Source organism: Thermobia domestica, chromosome 14 (assembly GCF_964235325.1).
Source record: "Thermobia domestica chromosome 14, izTheDome1.hap1.1, whole genome shotgun sequence".
NCBI classification, from domain to species: domain Eukaryota; kingdom Metazoa; phylum Arthropoda; class Insecta; order Zygentoma; family Lepismatidae; genus Thermobia; species Thermobia domestica.
Genome location: NC_137467.1, coordinates 77,873,751 through 77,892,935, shown reverse-complemented (window position 1 = coordinate 77,892,935; position 19,185 = coordinate 77,873,751). Strand labels below are relative to the sequence as shown.

Genomic DNA, 19,185 nt, shown 5'->3' with positions numbered 1-19,185 from the left:
GTAACGGATGTGGGAAAGGAGTTGCGTCTGTCGGAATGCACCGTGAATCGTAGATGTGACTCTCTAGCTAAGGAAATATCACGTCTCGAATCACAACAAAAAGACGACTATCGGCAACTTGAGATCAAAGTACAGACCCTTACGAACCGTGTCATGAATAGAGTACCTAAGGGAAATAGGAAACGTTTGTATACTGGATCCGTTGATTCAGATGGCTCAGATTCTGATGCTTTAGTGGAGGTTCCAGTATCTTCGGTTGGGGAAACTGCAACCATCACTACAGTGACGGTGTCAGGGTGCCTGTCAACGGCCAGGGATACAATTTGTGGAAATGACATCCAACTTTCCAGTCACATGCCAAATGAGGAGGTGAGACGGATGAATGAAAGAATTGATGGAAAGAGAAATGAAGGGGTAATTAGGCGCGTTCCTTTGACAAGTGTGACCTGTCTGCCTCATCAGTGTTGCCAACTCACGCATGTTCCACTAATGTCAGCTCAGGTTATTCCGAGTGGGGTGCGTACGAGCGTTGGAGTTCTGGAGGAGGGGCACAATCATGCGGGGACTACCATCTCCGAGAAATCTTCATTAGGTCAAAATTTAAATAACCTTGTAACTTTTGGACAAAATTCACCGACGGAAAGGGGCCCCGTATTAGAGTGTGGCACTTCTCAGAACACCAATGGACGTGCGGACACAGCAAACGGCAGCAAACATATCAGCATCCGATTGTCAGAAATTCGGAACTTACCCATGTTTACAGGAGAATTCGGACAAGCTAGTTTATTCCTCGAAAACTTGGAACAGACTTTTCAATTATTAGAGGCTTCTGACCGAGAAAAATTATTATTATTGCCACGTTGTTTGACAGAGGGGGCTAGAGCTTGGTATAAAACGGTCGAAGAACAGATACGAACCTACGATGATTTTGTTCGATTATTCAGGGACAGTTTCCTCTCCTTACGGATGGAGCGCCTACAGAAGAAATTTGTACAAAATATGCGATATGACCGGACGAAATACCCTCGTTTGAGAGACTTCGCTTGGAAGGTGATAGCGGAATATTATGCGGTCGTGCATCATCCGGATGAAGGGGAACTAATCGAAATTCTGCTTGACTGTTTGCCTCCGAATGAGTCCAAGATATTAAGAGCTGTGGAACCCAAGTCCACACAACAGTTAATCTTAAAATTAACCGAATTAGAGGGTTACCCAGAACACACTGGAGCCGTGACTGAGAGAAAATGGAGGAAACCTTTCGTACGACAAGTAGTGGTCCAAAAGAGGTTTGGAAAAGGAGGGAAACAAACCAAGGAGTCGTCCTCACAAACCGAAGAGACTAAAGAAAAAACTGTGATGAGTAATTCACGAGATTCCTCCAGTACGGAAGAGCGGAAATCACGATATCCTTACAGGAATCGATGGAGGAATGGAAATTCCTACAACCGAAACATGAGAGGTCGTGGCCCGGGAAGACCGCGGTATGACCCATACCGAGAGGGACCAGGAGTAGCCTATGGCTATGGAAATAGTGGAGAATACGGGAATTATCCAAGTGGATCCCAGGTTTTCCCAAATGGAAATGGAACTTCTGGTGGGATGCGTGCCAGTCCGCCATATGCATCGGGTGTACCACCACCTGGAGGGGGTAGTGTACCCCATACAACACCTTCCCCAGGGGTGAACATGGCGACTGTGGCGGGATCGTACCCATCTCACCCGACGTTCGCACCAACGTCAGTCGGAAGTCAAACGAATGAAAACTGGACGGGAAATGCATATCGCAGTTCTCAGTAGGGGAGATTGCGAACTGCGAGATGGATTCCCTGACTCCCCAAGAGAGAGAAAGGAAAGAAGAAGAAAAGAAAGGAAAAGATGAGATAAAAGAAGGTTCTCTGGTAATGTTAAAGACCCATTATTTATCATCGGTACCAAAGAAGGTATTCTCAAAATTCATGTTCACATATCTCGGACCATATTTGGTAACTAAACTTTTCAGGAATTCAGCTCAACTTCAAACATTATCAGGAGAGAATATTGGAGTGCAAAGCTACGACAACCTAAAACTTTTTCGATGTTCAGATCTCAAGCGACGACAACTTCTTGGCGAGGCAGAGAATCCATAAAACCTCGAAGGCGAAAATAAAACATTTTAGGATTTTAATTAGGTTAAGAGATTTAGATTAGTATAAATGTCGTTTATTTTCTTTTAGTGTAGATAAATGCTGTTAGTGTATTCATGATGTAAGAAAAAAAATTTTTTTTTTCCAAGGACCGCGGAAGATGATACCTCCCAACATGGAGTTATCATGTTGAAAATTTTCGAACGCCCTGTATAATAATGTAAAATAATATATAATATAGGATATGCAAGGATGTAATGTTGTCATTTAATTTTCTTGTAGTATTAAAAGGTAGGATTAAGTTAGGACGTGCATTAAAATAGGTTTAGGATTTTATTTCGTATTTAATGTCTATGTTTTGTTTATTTCTATCTTAATTTCCTATATTTTTTAATAATACTCTGCTTATTTCTTTTATTTTCATCTGTAGAACGCTTTTCCTATCTCCAATCATTCTGAAAACTCTGTCAAAAATTTCTTTAAAAATTTTATTCAAAAATTTTTCTTCATAAAATTCTTTAGACTTTCAGCCATTTTGATAGAAAATCGTCAAGATTCACTTGGCTTTGGTACATCATCTTCAATCTTGTCTTGTGTGACGTCAGTAGCACAGATTTACAGAATTTTTATAATTGGTCGCTTTCCTTTGAACTCTATGATAATTAGCTCATCTTCAATCTTCAGACTGTTACGTCACATTGTTGTCGTACTGTAATGGCGTCAGCCTAAGAAAGCAATCCTCAGTTATCGCCCGTCAGATATTATCGGCATAAAGTGATAAAGAAAGCCGCTCCAGAACAGATTTTTACTACTAAAAGATTTAAAAAGGTTCGATTGCAAAATTTGCGATAATTTTTGTGCTATTTATTGAACGGAACGGAGCGAGTAGCGAGGGGAATTAGTGAAGCGAAGCAGCCCAATGTTGTAAGTTGTCTGTCTGCATTATGGACGAGGTCTGATTTCTGTATGATTGGATCCTGAATTTTTTGGAAGAACCGTGATAGTTAATGGCCTGTTAATGGTTCAAAATGGACTGTATGTTGTGGAGGATGTGAGTGATAGTTGTTTATTCTGGAACTATGAAATCCATCACAAAATAAATAAGAAAGGTAAACCTGAACGGGTGCTTGTAAGGACGACATTGGATTCTGCTTGTATACAAACTCATCCGAACTGTAAGTAAGTTTTCTTTATTTCTAAAGTGGTTTCAAGCGAAGTAACTTGGTAGCCTGGATTTATGGATATTTTTCTTTTAACCTCGAAATTCACCAAGTTATCGCGTTGGAATATGGTGTTTAGTGAAACATAATAATATAACTATGTCTTCGTAAATTCCTTTCCCGTAGGATCTACACTATTACTGAGACAATATGTGACGGCTTAGGCTTATCTATAAAGGGGGGGGGGGGGGAAAATAAAGGTAGAGCAAATACTGACGGAATATACATGCAAGTGTAAAATTTTCATTTAGAGTGACCATCAAAATTCCTGTTATTCAAAGAAAGCAAAAATCTTGTGAAAGGCTATATGCAGTATTCTTTATTATTGTTGCGATTTTTTTTTTTATTTGGCTATGCATCATTTGGCTGTACATTAGAACCACGCTAAACAAATAGGATAGGAATGACGTTCTCCGGTATAGAACATATATTCAATATATTTTATTCTTTTAAAGTTTTTTTTTTTAACCTTAACGTATCCGTGAAGTGTGAGAAAGAAACCGAAGCTGTACTTTGATAAAAGAAGCACGATGGGTCGTTTTGTCATAAAAATTTCCGATAGGGGCAATTGGTTTTCTACACCGTGCGAACATTCATATAATTTTTTTTTTTTTTTTTTTTTTTTTTTTTGTAACAGAATCTCATTAAAAGAAATGTGGCCTGGACTGCCAACCAAAGCGTTTTTACGTTATAAAATAAATTTGTTGGTGTGAGTGTGTAGTGTGAATGTGTCTTAGGTTAGTGTAGGTTAAGATTTTAGTGATTTCATGTGTATGTTTTGTAATAAAATGTGTAGGCAAGAAATAAATAAATATAGAAAAGGGTGCCTAGTAATTGTAGCTGCTGTGAACAGCTAAAACATAAGATTTTTTTTTTTTTAAATGAAAAATATGAATGCCAATGAGAGGCACTTTCCTTAAGATAGTCGAGAATGCGTAACTATTTAATAAAAGTAATAAATATTGTTAAAAAGTAGGTAATAAAATTGAAAGTCATGAGAGTATGTGTGCATGTGATATTGTAAAATGGTTGGTCACGAATTGTGACACGCACGGTAAAAATGATTCTGTAAAGTGTAATGCGATGTATTGTTGTGCCCCTAAACTCAATGTAAACAGTCTGTATAAAGCTTCGGTAAAACAAGTAAAGCTTCAAGTTGACAGTTATGTTTTATTCCATATAACAGAGATACAGTAGAGTAGAAATTTCATAGTAAAACATGATTTAGTCGAGATCAATAGTGCGTCTTCCTATCAATCCGATAATGAATCATCGAGGGGAAAATGATATGAGTGAAACGTTACGGGGAACCCATCAGTGAATGTCACGAATCCTGAGATTTATTTTTTTTATTTACTTTTCCAAATTTTCGAGTTTATTTATATTTTTTTTCCGTTGCGCAAACTTCATTTAGATAATACACTTGTAGGGCAGGTCTTCTGAGTTCGATCCTTTCTCCCATGACTATGGAGCGAGTGAGTGCATCCCCGGTTGCGAGCTATTCTTCTGTGATGGCCACATAGACTTGTAGCTGGTTAAACTGGTGATATACTCAAACGCACCTTGGTCCCGAGAAAGCGAACATCTGAGAACAACAGTAGACACGAATACATACATAACCAAATATAAAAATTATAAAGAAATATAAATTTTCTAACAGGTTCACATCTTATAAAGCCTCGGTGCTGAAAAAGACGTTGGTCTCCAATCCTTCCACCATCACCTAGTTACACCAGACTCCTTGAAAATCTTGGGTGAGATTATCCTGACTTCTTGCTTCACGAAAAACGAAGTCTTTTTTTTTTATTATTATTATTTATTTATTTATTTATTTATTTATTTATTCCAAGTCTGGAATTATTGCAGACCTGTTTCTGTACCTGGACCTGTTTCTGTACGGTCGTAAAAGAAAGACATTTATATGATGAATGATGGGTTACCGATGATAACATCAGAGAATATCAAAAGAATTTAACATTAAAAAAAAAGAAAAAAAAATTATACTGAGGTAAGAATTTTTTTTTCAATTATTGAATGTCTTATAGCGTTCATAATTAAATACATCATAATTATTCTGAATGTCTCTTTCATTCTACGTATAACGGGCTTTGTTTTGGGTGTCTCAGGACTGTTTGCTTCTGGCTACAGTGATGTAAAAAGGGGCCACGGTGGCTCAGTGGTAGAGCGTTTACCTCTGATGGGTGGATGTACTGGTTCGATCCCTGTTCGCGCTAAGTAGGCCTTGTGGTGAACAAATACCGTGTGCGTGGGTTTTCTCGGGGTTCTACCGTTTACTCCTACTTTCTTTATTCCACTATTTCATTCATTTCTCATCATCGTCTCCTTTAGCCCAAGCATTTCAGTCACGAGAAAATAATTGAATTTTGCTGAAAATCTGAACGATAAGCAAAATTTGAAACAGAAAAAGAAGTATCATTTACAAAATACAGAGTGCAAGACATGGTACCAAACATAGAAACTTATCTAATCTTTTTATAATAATAATAATATTCCAGCATCCAAGTTGCGGCTTTAGTAGATCATTTATTAACAATCACAAACTAAAAATCGAGGGAAGTACTTACAAATTATATTGTATCAGAATTCCCAGTCTAAATTTGGACATAGAGAATCTTAATAAAACGTATCGTTGTGAAAATTTATGAAAATGGAAATTAGCACCCCAAAAACAAACTTAATAAGAGAAATTGAAACTTAAGCAAGAAATAGTTTTACATATATATTTGATCTGTCATCATTGACATGGTTACATCGGAAAGAACATAATGAAAGTTTCCATGCTTAGATAGTTTTCATATTGATTTTATTTATTTTTATTTATTTATATATATATATATATATATATATATATATATATATATATATATATATTTTTACCAAACAGCTTCTTTGTAGCCTTTCTTCTAAAGTAAACTTGTTGATAGATAAAGTATTAAACTGAGAAAAAGAGTTATTCTCAATAACAAAGCATCAATAGAATGGTTTGTTAAATCTACAATATGATTGCCAGAAACAGAATTCTTATTACCAAGACAGTCGATTTGTAATATTTCACACGGTAATAAGGAGAAAGACTTCGAATGCCAGTCTATATCTACATTGTGTATTTAGTGTCCATTTACGAAATGACGTTCAATATTTCTTGTGAACTCTGGAGTACTTACTGCGAAATAAGAGACAGATCAACATGCTAAGTCATTTATCTTAAACCAAGGTCATTGTTACTGTACGTTATGTAGTTTTAATTCATAAGGTCACCGTAGTTACTTCCTGCATTTCTTAATTGTTTAAAGAATTATTCAGCAGTAATAGTACTATAAAATACGTGCTATTATCTATTCAGCTTTTCTTTTTTTCTTTCTTCTTTTTTTCGTAGCTGAAAATATCGGAGCAATTAAGGGTGAAAATATATTAAAAGTACAGTTTTACTTTAAATTCAGAGGCAGTTAAATCCCTCACACTCAAAGAGAGAAAATGTATAACTGTTCAGAAAGCATACTGGTTAGCACAAAGGCACGGTATGCCAGTGACTCACGTTCGATTTTCGATCCAGTCGATTATTTTTCCGTCTTAGAATTTCAGAGAATTCGTACGTACAGAAGATATAGTGTAAGAAAAAAATCAGTTGTTTCTCGTTTTGTTATACAATATGTATCCTCACGTACTCTATTGTATGAATGTAAAACATGGTCGTTAACTTGCAGGAGTGAACATGAGTTAAAAGGTTTAGGAAATAAAGTTTTTGAGGTATGGAAGTTGCGTATTTGCCTTTGCATAACATGCTCGTTTTTTCCTTTGAGAATAAGTCTAGAAATGGAATGCGTCTTACTCCAATGCAGAGATTTTTTTTTTTTTTTAATTATTAGCACAGTCAATATCAGTTCAGGCACGATGATACGTTGATAGTCTCAAATGTTAAAATTTAGGACAAAATGAGAAATCCGTTATTTTTGTTTTGTTCAAAAAAAAAAAAAAAATAATAATAATAATAATAATCCTAGATACAGGCCGCCAAGATGGCACCTCGGGTGCCATTTTTCGTCCTTGAAACGGTTCAAGATATTTTGTTGCTTTTTGTTTGATTTGAAACACAATAATTTGCTGATTCAAATGAAATCCCCTTTTGGATGTGTGTGTCAAGGTTTCGTGCTGTAGCTTTCTGAATTGTATTATTATTTTCCAAATATGCTTTTTTTTTTCACCGTTGATCAGTACTATACAGTACTACGTGTCCTGAAATGAACTACATGTGCTGACTTATTAGTCATATGTATATTTGTATTGTTGCAATTTTTAAACAATTTTTAGACTTGCGGGGGGGGGGGGTCACGGTGGCTCAGTGGTAGAACGCTTACCTCTGGTTCGATTCCCTGCCAAATAAGTTTGTGGCGGACAACATAGTGTTGTTGGTTTTCTCGGATGAGTTGAGTTGATTTTAAGTTTAACGTCCCTTTTAGCAGCGAGGCTATATGAAACGTGGTCCTACTGATTATTGTGGAATCCGAACCACATGAGCTCCCGCCGGGAATCAAACCCGAATCTCACACGTCAAAGGCGAGTACGCTAATCGCTTAACCACGAAGGAGCTGTGGGTTTTCTCGGGTACTCCCGTTTCCTCCCACATTCTCATTCCATTGATTTTCCATCATTCACTTCTTGATCATCCATCTCCCTTAGCCTAAAAGGATTATGGGACGTTAAACTGAGATATTTCATTTCATTTCAATTTTTAAACTTACAGACTATGCTATGCATAACTATGGGAAGTCTTATAGACTAGCTATATCTGTCGACGACGAGTATCAGCAAAAATGGTTTCCTTGTCCGAAGAATAGTTTCCATCTCCCCCTTAACCCCCTATTCAAATCGGAAGTTGTGAAATGACCCATTTTCGTCTATATATAGTTTCATTGTCTATAGATGAATAGATAAGGATAACGTCTCTGCCCTTATTTTATTTATCTACTTAAATCGGAAGTGGTAGAAATTTATTACCACTTCCGGTTAGTCTTGATTTCCATAGAACTAAAATTGTAATAGGTGGCAATAAACGGATTTTTATATTGCTTGAAAATCTCAAGAATAGACTCCATCTCAACGTTTATTGTTTTATTGAATCCGGAAGTAGTGAAAACGAGTACAACTTCCGGTTTCGGTGTTGATTTCTGTGGAGCAAGTACTGCAAGATATAGCGAGAAACTACTTTTGATCTGGATTCAGCCTCCCGAGAACAGGTTCCATCTGTGACCTTGCCCCTCTATTGCAACCAGAAGTAATAGATCTACTTTTCGATATTACAATGTTCTATAGGTAGAGTCTAGATAATGTACACGGAATTTCAACCCTTCACCTTTTTATTATAAAAAGAATGTCTTATAAAAATCTTTACAAAGGTTTTGTAAGTTTTTGCTGTATGTCTTTAAATGTTTTCAGTGTACAATAAGTGCAAATTCCTCGGCACATGATATGACTTCGGAATAAAGAATATTTTGTCAACCCAAAGCGGCTTCAGATGAGATCGGTTATACTCCGTAGCTCATACTAGCCTCAGGAGATGGTTTTGAATGAATATACTCCTTAGCCCATGGCGGCCTTGGGAGATGGTTTTGGTAGGTGAGGGATCAGCACCAAACTGACTATTTCTTCGTCTCGTCGTCCTCTTTTATATCCATCTTCTTGGAGGGAGGGCCCATGTAGGGGTAGTCAGTCTTCATGGTTCTTCGAGTCCACTTCGTCTCTTCCTGGAATTGCTCCTTTCGTCGTCTGCCACTGTTTGTTTATAAGTTTGTAATGAAAACATATGGCTTGCAGTACGTGTGGGTATATAGATCTTACAATATTGAAACCCCATATCAGCCAGGTGAAGGTATTGACATCCGACGTTTCCAGGGATTGTAATGATCGCATTCATTACAATCTCTGAAGATGAATGCGATGTCTACATTCGAAACGTCGGATGTCAATACCTTCACCTGGCTGACAGCCCGAGAAGACTTGCTAAAATCACGTCGTCAGTATTAAAAAAACTTTTTTCAGAATCCCATAGTTTGGAAGTCTACCACAGTTTTCTGAGTGAAATGAATCGCACTTGTTACAGCTGTACAACTTGTGACGACCTTTGTAGGTAACATAAAATGATAGTAGGATGTTTTCTGGAATAGATTCGTAATAATTATACTAGTTTTGTAATTAAAGCATAGTTTCTGTAGATCTTAATATAGCTATAAATTTGTGTTTAATTAAAGTAACAACTATCTCTCTCATTCTGTTTAGGTGATCAGGTTTGGACACGACTGGGATCCTACTTGTATGAAGATGGACGAAGTTCTCTACAGCATTGCAGAAAAAGTAAAAAACTTTGCTGTTATATATCTCGTGGATATAACAGAAGTTCCGGATTTCAATAAAATGTAAGTCAAAGTTAATACAATTGAGTAGCTGAAGATCTTTATCAAATATCCCCCTCGTGACCTTTCTCACATACTGTTCTATGTAATTTCACTTATATGGCTTGTTCATATACTGTAGCAGAGGTTCAAGATATCCTACTTTTCAGTCAGAAATGAATATATTTTTTATGGCGTTTGCGCTGCATTTATATATATATATATATAAAAGTGGTGGTGTTGCGATAGTATGTTACGCAGGAAAATGTCATCGAGATAATCACATGCTGGTTATTGTATGTTGCTAAGCTACAGTCTGTGAGAACAGAATAAACAAGATAAACTAGGTCGTATCGATTAAAACAAATTGCGAAGAAAATAATAACAATAACTCAGTTCTTCTCAAACGACACCAAAAGTTAAGACAAAACGATTGGTGAAAATGAATACTGTAGTATGAGAAAGACTCTCCTTTGAGAACTCTTAGCCAGTTGTATTTTCTAGTATATGCGTCGTTACCATTTGAAGTTCTTAAAGCTATTTCAGAAAGAGGAGACACTGATTTATGTTATGCAAAAGTCTGTTGACGAAGTTATGCAGACAATATAGAATTGTCATTATATATATCACGTATTTCTTTACTTTTAAAGATGTTACATAAACATCATTCTCCTCGTGCGACAGGGTTTGCCCAAGTGGGCCAGCCCGAAAAAACCCGGTGTTTTTTTTCGGGTTGGGCCCACCTGAAAAAAACCACTTTAAAACCCATCTGGGTTTTTGACTTATTTGTTAGTATATTATTGGTACAACTAAGGTGATCACATTGTAAGTGATTTTTATCAGATTTTAGACTTTCCTTGGGCGAATTAGAGGCTTTCACGTTAAGGTATACAACAACATTCAACATAAGACCTTTATAAAGTTCTGAATGCACTAAATGATTAAAACAAAACTTACCATAGCTTGAGAAAGTTATACAACAAATTAATGTATGAATTATGCTTATAGCCTATTTGAAGTAAAATAAGCAATTTTCCGTGAATAATGTGCTCGTCGACTTGGCGACACCGAAGGGCATTATCACTCATACGTTTACGGGTTTAAGGTCATAAGTGCCGGTACTAATAGTACATATGTAAATACATTAGTAAAACTATTAGTATTATTTCTTCCTTTGATGTAAAACAGAAGTTTCTTCAACTAAAATTTGGTTTTTCAACAATAACAGTCAGTCATTTGTTGCTACTCTTCAAATAAGCATACTGAGGAAGAAATACTTTTTACATGCCTCATAATAGAATAAGTACTAACAAAAATTCTCCACTGTATAAATTATGTGATGCGGGTAATAGAATTGGGATTATGGGTTTAGATATCTTTCAGTATACATTTACGACTTTCAAGCGAAAGTGTTTTGAGATGCTAATTGATAAATTGTAGATTTGTTTTTGTATGTTATACCCTGAAGAAGGAAAAAAGGGTATACTTATTGTAATGTTCATGTTTAAATACTAGTTATATGTATGTTTGATGTTGCTCATCCTTTGATGATTGTATATAAAATTTTGTACTTTGTAATTGCCTTTGGGTGTTAAGTACAATAAAATATATTATTATTATTATTATTATTATTATTAACACCGTCAATAGAGAAAAAATTCTTGTCAAATTTAAGAAGCTTAATGCCCAGGGTTCCGAAGACTACGTAACGTTTACTATTTCAAGTGCTGAGTTCAAATTTCCGTACTAGTGGAAGATTTTATGTACACGCCGTGAAAGAAGTGCTCGGGAAATTCCCGAATTAAACGCAGAAGGATCGGAAATGAATACTTCAACAATAAAACGATTTATTTTACGCTTAAGCCTGCCATACGTCCCGTAAAAAACGGGACAGTCCCGCTTTGGGCCCGTGTCCCGCGTTTCCGTAAATTTAGTCGGGACAGGGAAATGTCCCGTATTTTAACTCCGTTCCATTTCTGATATCAATATCAGCTTATTCGAAAAGTGAAACAAAAAATTCTGACATTGGCTGGGAATCCTGTAATTAGTGAATGAACAGTACGCTGTTGCATGCAACAGTTTCGAGGAAGTTATTACACCATCCTGTTCTACTTGATAGCGAGCGAAATTTGCAATGCTACTTTTTCCATTGCACTTGATGGAAACTCGAATACACTCCGGGAAAAAAAAAAGGATGGCTTTGAGTGTTTTTACATTTACAAACACAGGGAAGATGACTGAACTTTTCTCCAGCAGCACATTAGATAAGTTGACAAGAATTATAATCCTTTTCAGAGGCTAGGGGCACAGAATTGTGCTTTGGTCCAGGTCTTAGAAAAATGTAAATCTGGTCCTGACAATTACACACGACACAAGGAGAAAAATCAGCTTTTCATCAGATTAAACTGACGAACGTAATTTTGGCAAATACAGCCATGTAAATAAATATTGCTAAATGCGCGAAGAATATTGAAGGTAGATTGTACCACTGATTTAAATAATTTGCGTATTGTTTTCCTGTAAAGCATTTTTATAGCACATCTTCAGTCTGTACAATTAATTGCAGGGTAATACGAACAGAGAAAAGCAGCTGCTGCTTAATGAACTTTCGCCCATTATATTCTTGAAAAAAAAAATTAAATAAAATGAAATCTTTTAGTCTCACGGTTATGCCTGCAATGCTCAAGGTGACGGTGATGATGAGAAATGAATGAAATGACGGAATGAAGAAAGTGGGAGGAAGCGTGAGAATCCCGAGAAAACCCACACACAAGGTGTTTGTCCACCACAAAGCTCACTTGGCGCGAGCTGGGATCGAACTAAGAACCCCATGCACAAGAGGTGAACGCTCTACCACTAAGTCACCACGGCCTATTATACTTTTGTTCATAACCAAACTACAGTTCATTGCATTGTGTTCTAAAGTTGAGGGAGGGGGGAGTGGAATCTGAGGTCTCCCGTATTCTCATGGAGAAAATATGGCAGGTTTATTTACACTGTAAGATGTTAATTTCATATAAGACATTTTAAACCATTTATTTATTTCATACAACATGAATTGTATCTTTGTTTTAAATTCATAGACCCCTTTTCGTATTCATATTTGGCGAACGTCAGTCAGGCTTCTGGATGACTCGATCTTCATTTGTTCGTTTGTCTGCCGAGCTCCTTCAGGCTATGCGGTTAATGTACGCGTCTTCGGCGTGGGACCCGGGTTTGCTTCCCGGAGGAAGCTTATGTGGTTTGGATTCCACCTTAATCAGTAGGTCCCGTCTCATACAGCCTCGCTGCTGAAAGGGACGTCAAACACCAACTTAACTCGTTTGTCTGCCTCTATCACATACAGTACAGGGTACAATTTTCGGCCTTTTAAGTTAAAATTTTCAGAGTACAAGCACGAGACACTGTAAATTTCTTGTATAGATATTGGCGGCATACCAACGTAAAATATCAAAATGGCGGCCATTTTTTCAAACCAGTGAGTATCCACGCTACGAAGAGCAATTTTCAGTCTTTTAAGTTGAAATTTTGACGGTGGAAGCACGAGATATGCTAAATTTGCTGTATAGATTTTCTCGGCGATTGAATGTAAAATTTCAAAATGGCGGCATTTTTTTTTTTCAAAACAGCAGCGAGTAGAAAATTGTTGCAAGTTGTGACAATGACAATCTTGAAATATAAATCACATTTTAACACTTTTACCCCAAAGACATTGAAATATTTCGAAAAAACCCGATTAAACCCGAAAAAACCCATATGGGCCCAGGTGGGTTGGGCTTTTCCAAAAAAGCCCGGGTTTTTTCAAACCCTGTCGTGCGAGGTACGGACATTTCAGTTAGTATATTATAAAATGAGAATATGAATAAAATGTGGTACTTTTAACGAAGAGAGAGGTTTAGCATACATGTCGTGGTTCGATCTTCAGCGGAGACCTTTCTTGCGAAAACACACACACAAAATCGTACGTTTTTTCCTAACCCCTTTTTCTGTAGTGATTTCTCGCGCTGAAAACTGCACTTCTTCGACTGCAAAAGACGCTCTATTCGCATGAATTCAGGCGGACGATTCCAGCATGTTGGAATCGTTTGTATTTGTATCTTTTCGTCCGTCTGCGCAATTCGCAGTTCGGAACTACTGGAGACACTGCAGTTTATTTACAAGTTCTGGGAAATTTGCATTCAGATCCAATAGAGACAGATGATACTCTTCTGTCTCCTAGCTAATTACTATCGTCACTATGAATATACAAAGGTCAGTCAAAAAGTAACGTACAAACCATTGTAGCGTGGAAATGGTATACTAGAGAACCATTTAGCATATGATACATTTGCTTTTCTGCACTGCAGCCATCTTTGATCCTTCGGTCGTCCAGATAGAAATCCGATGCCGCTAGGTAGGGACTGTATGGGGGTGGTTACATAAATGTCCATTTTGGTTGACATTTCTGAATTGTCTCCTTTCTCAAGATCCGTGCAATCCGCGAACAGAATTTTTTTCTATGCTCCAAAGCTTTGGAAATTTTTGATTAGCGTTGACACAGAGCCCCATGATCTGTAAATTAACCGGAAAAACAATATCTCAAAATAATTCTTTCTCGATGTGATTCTAGGAAAGGGAAGTGATATTTGTGCTGTACATCTGAAATATAGGAAAATTTTAAAAATTATTAGGTTCATGTTAGTTCTAAACAGGCTATGATAATGGAATTTTTTAAAAGTATTATGTTGTTCAGTGCCGCTCCAGAAAGTGAAAATATTCTTTTGTTTGTGCTATTGCAGTAACGTGAAAAATACCGGGAACCCAGTAAAATATTCTCTTCCTTAGTGCGATTCTAGGAAAGTGATGTTTATGCTGTATAAGACTGCAAATGTAGAGAAATTTATATGGTTTAGTGTAGTTGTAATAGGCTCTGCTTATGCTGTACTTGATTTCAACTACTAGCAACAATTCCAAGTGAGGGAAGATTTATTAATACTTTTATTCCATACAAGACTAGTTAGCTTAAAGTTCACTAAACTAGTCTTAACAGATAAGTTTTGAAATGTGCAACAACTAAGAAAGTGCTAAAATATAATCAAATGTATTAAAATGTTATTTTCTATAATGTAAAGCTTAAAATCCTAAACTAATTTTTGAAAACCTATAAAAACCTTAAAATGCAATTTTTAAAATTCTAATTTCTTTCTGGAACTAAAAATCTGAATCCTTGTTAAAGGTTAACACATATACAAGAATGTTTCTTTCAAGATGTCGTTGTCTTTTAAATATTATTAAATGGTTTTAGTATTTCAGTATTCAAGGATTGTATAAATGTGTCATAAACATACCAATAGTACTTATTTTTTGTGTGTATTAGTAGTTGAAAAATGCTTTTACTTATTTTTTTGCTAAAGGTTTAAGGGTTTGCTAGTGGATGTATATTTAGTAAATTAAAATCAAGTACTAACCTTGTTTCCCAAAAGAATATTGTACTATATTAAATTATTTCAACCCTCTCTGGGGTCTTCATCAGTAACTCTCCTCCTGGTGTTATTCTTCTGTATTAATTCACGTGCGGGATATTCTTGGTCTACCAAAATTAAGACTGTGAAGAAAAATCTGAAGTTTTTGTATAGTTTGTAGAACCTCTCATATCTTCACTTTTAAGCTTCCATTAAGCGTTGAAATGGTATAAATGTAATTTACAAAACACGCCACTAATAATGGTGGACAACTTGTGTACATCTTTCAACGTTACTTCGCAAAAATTGTTCCATTTTCTACTTTCATTTTTCCACTATCCACAATCTTCTTGGAGAATAACTAAAAATAATTTCTTCGTATTTATATATATACACACTAGCCTATCCTTTGTTAATTAATGGAAAATTAAAACTTCCTTGCTCTTTAGCAGAATCACTAATTGAGAAATGTTCTGCTGTTCTAGTAGTCTTAGCTTCAGAAAGGTTGGAACTATTTATTATAATACAATATTCTTCTGAGATACAAAACTAGTACTTAATTTTAATTTTAATGTTGAGGGGGCAAAGCGTAAGTAAGAGTTTCAAAGAAGGAAAGGTATATTATATCATATACTATAGGGCATATAACGAAGTGTTAGTTAAACATGACTAACATGAATAGGAATAAAAAGATAAATATAATAGGGTTAACACAGATATAATCTGGCATTTTGTTAAGATTACCTAATATTACGTAATACTCACCTATGATGTGCCCTGGATCCTAGCATGATTTCGGCAAACAGTCTTATTGCCTTCAATAGCTGAACAATAATGAAGAAGTTCGACTTCAGAAATGTTTTGTACGTTTCGATCAACTTAGTCCATTTTTCCACACAAAACACTAAACTCGGCAGTAAGCTATTCAAATTCTGAACAATCTATACCCATACTAATTCACAATTTTGCGCTACCAAAATAAAACCAAATTACCTCTGACATTTCAATAACTTATTGCCGATTTTAGTGTTTTGTGTGAAAAAAGGACAAATTGAATAAAATATAAACAATATTTATGAAGCCGAAGCTCTTAATTACTGTCTAGTTGTTAAAAGCGAAAGGATTGGTTGCCGAAATCTCATTGGGAATATAACAATCCTTTAGGATTCCCAGAGTGCATTATAGGGAAGTGTTAGTTAAACATGACAAGATTAATTTTCTCCAGGAAGATCTAGTTCCCCCCTGATTTTGTAATCTTCGTTATTTGGGTTTATCATTGCTTCCTTGAGCCGGAGAAGCATCTATTTTCTTATTTCTATAGTTATTCATTTGCTATGTTATTGAAATTTGATTCTAACTTATATTTCAGGTATGAATTGTACGATCCCTGTACGGTTATGTTCTTCTTCCGTAATAAGCATATAATGATTGATTTGGGAACTGGTAATAATAATAAAATCAACTGGACTTTGGAGGATAAGCAAGAAATGATTGACATTATTGAAACCGTGTATCGTGGCGCAAGGAAAGGCAGAGGTCTTGTAGTGTCTCCCAAAGATTATTCCACGAAATATCGCTACTAATTGTGGAAGTTTGACTTGCTCTGTAAGAAGTTTAATAGTTCAGTGATTCCAATATAAAAAAGGAGTTGTGTGGTATTTAGTGGAGAAGAACTTCTTTGAAGACTCACATCAAAATACGATAAAATGTGGCTACAGACATACTCAAGTTACATAAATATAATGTCTTTCTATGTGTAAATAATGAACAGTATTAAATTATTTTCAAGAAAGATGTTTGTTTATACAGGAGTGATTGATGTAATTCATGTCTTATATCCATATATAATATAATAAAATAATGTATGAAATTTCAGACGACTGCACTAAAAATCGAACTCAGGTCTCCGTTTGGGTGGTTACCATTGTGGCTAATCAGGTTACAAACTGATATCATAGTTTGGCTAGCTCACGGTACAGTAAACAAGACACTGGATAGGATTCCCAGTCCAGTCGTGTATTTTTCACTCTTTGAATGCACGCCCAGATGGGATAAGTGTGAGAAAAAACAAAGCTGTTTTGTTGTGTATTTATTATATAAGTTTGATTTTATTTAAGCTAGAATAAAAGGGCAGTATTTCTTAGCAATCTGTAATTCCGAATCGTGTATATATAAACTTGAAAGCAACCTTTCAAACAAAACAGAGATATAGTGATTACAATAGACAATCACACATTACATTCGTGTGTCTAGACAGGGTTGCCAACTTAAAAAAAAAAAACTTATGACCTTACTGGTATTACGAAGGGATAAATAATACATACCTTAATTTAAAACATTTTATTATAATAAACAGCTATAAAATGTTTGCAGAAAATTTCAAGGTGATAAAGCAAGATAAGTTTCGAAATTTTACTACATTTTCATAATGGAAATCGCCATTTTGCTCCCTTTTAAAAGGATAAAAGTAAATAAATAATATTATTAAATACATGAGCTCCGTATTAAATCCTATCTATACACGGGAGAAACTTTAAAAATTGTGCCAAGTACGGGAATTCTCATATGATACGAGAACGTTCGCAATCCTAGTCTAGACAATAAGGTTCGCTGAATCGACGGATAGTTTCCTTGTAATATGTGACGCTGTGTGAACGCACTATTTCATATTCCATATTGTATTCAGGATTACTTGATTTAAAAACCAAGTAAAATGCAGTACTTCTCAATATTCTATAAAGCGAATAATATAACAAAAAGCACCTACACACTAACGAAACTTGACAAAGAATTGAACTCTTCAAACATTTGCTTTAGTGATTTTTTTTTTTCTTCCTCTGTGGACCTTAGAAAACGTACAAAACGCAATACTTTTACAATGTAATATTTTGCAAGTGTCCATATACGAAACATTACTCACCCTCATAGTTGACAAGAGGGAAAATTATAAATATGTTCGTAAGTTCAGAACTTTATTTCATTGTTGAAATGCAAAAGTTGAAGTTTCAAAGTAATAACACATGTAACACACAATGAATTTCTGCTAATGTTCTTCTTAATCAGGGTTGAAAAGTCCCTTGCTGCCAGGTAACCATGGCGACTGGAAATACGAATCTGGTGGCTAGATAACAGCTCACACACACACACAAAATAAATAAAAAGTAAAAGTTCTGCGCAGTGACCCCAGGGTATGGATTCGATGTATTTTGTTACACAGAATCCAAATTTCGAAACCCCAGCACGATTGACCGTATCAGTTCCTTTTTTATGAGGGGGAAAAAGCTCACGGAATTTGGATAGGAGGGATACACGTAACAACCATTTAAAAAAAAAAAAAAAGTTCAGTGGACCTCAGGAGGACTGACCGGTCAATTCCTTTTGATGGACTGAAAGCTTTAGCGATTTTTGATAGGAAAGATACATGTATTACAGCTGTACAAAAAACGAAGGTTCTGTTTAACGGTCCGCAGGGTATAGATTCGATGTATTTTATTATACAGAATCCAAATTTCGAAACACCAGGATGATTGACCAAGTCAGTTTTGTTTTATGGGCGAAGAACATGTGTCTTCCCTATCCAAAATTGGTGTAACAAAAATGCATACCCTGGGGTCAGGTGCACTGGGCGATTTTTTTTTGGGGGGGGGATCGGCTGTGTAATTTAAATCCAAACTATGTAGTTCCATATATCAAATTGTATTTGTTTTATTGTGGTACCTCGTTTTGAGAAATGGCCCCAAGGTCAGAAGAAAAATTTTCGATCATTGTTTTTGTTCATAATGCTTTTCGGCAGCCTAACCTCTGTTCGCTATCACTTTCTTCAACTTCAAAATACCACGATGACAACAAAAGCATTTCCCTAGTGGAAACAGTAAAACAGTCAAGACGCTATATAATATGATTCTTATAGCATTAAGATGAGTTTTACCAGTGGAGTGTGATGACCAAGTGCTAATATTATGTACAGTAAATTGTAGAAACAGTGTTAAGGGTG

General features: G+C 35.8%; 1 protein-coding gene across 1 annotated transcript in view; it reads left to right on the top strand.

Annotated features, from left to right (window-relative positions):
- Positions 1-16,983, top strand: part of Dim1 (thioredoxin-like protein Dim1) — a 30,974-nt gene extending 13,991 nt beyond the window's left edge. The window contains exons 3-4 of the mRNA XM_081738621.1: positions 9,638-9,774; positions 16,561-16,983. Of these exons, the coding sequence (XP_081594747.1) occupies positions 9,638-9,774; positions 16,561-16,774 (351 nt within the window). The 3' untranslated portion in view covers positions 16,775-16,983. The remainder of the gene's footprint in view (positions 1-9,637; positions 9,775-16,560) is intronic.
- Positions 16,984-19,185: the final 2,202 nt, after the last annotated feature.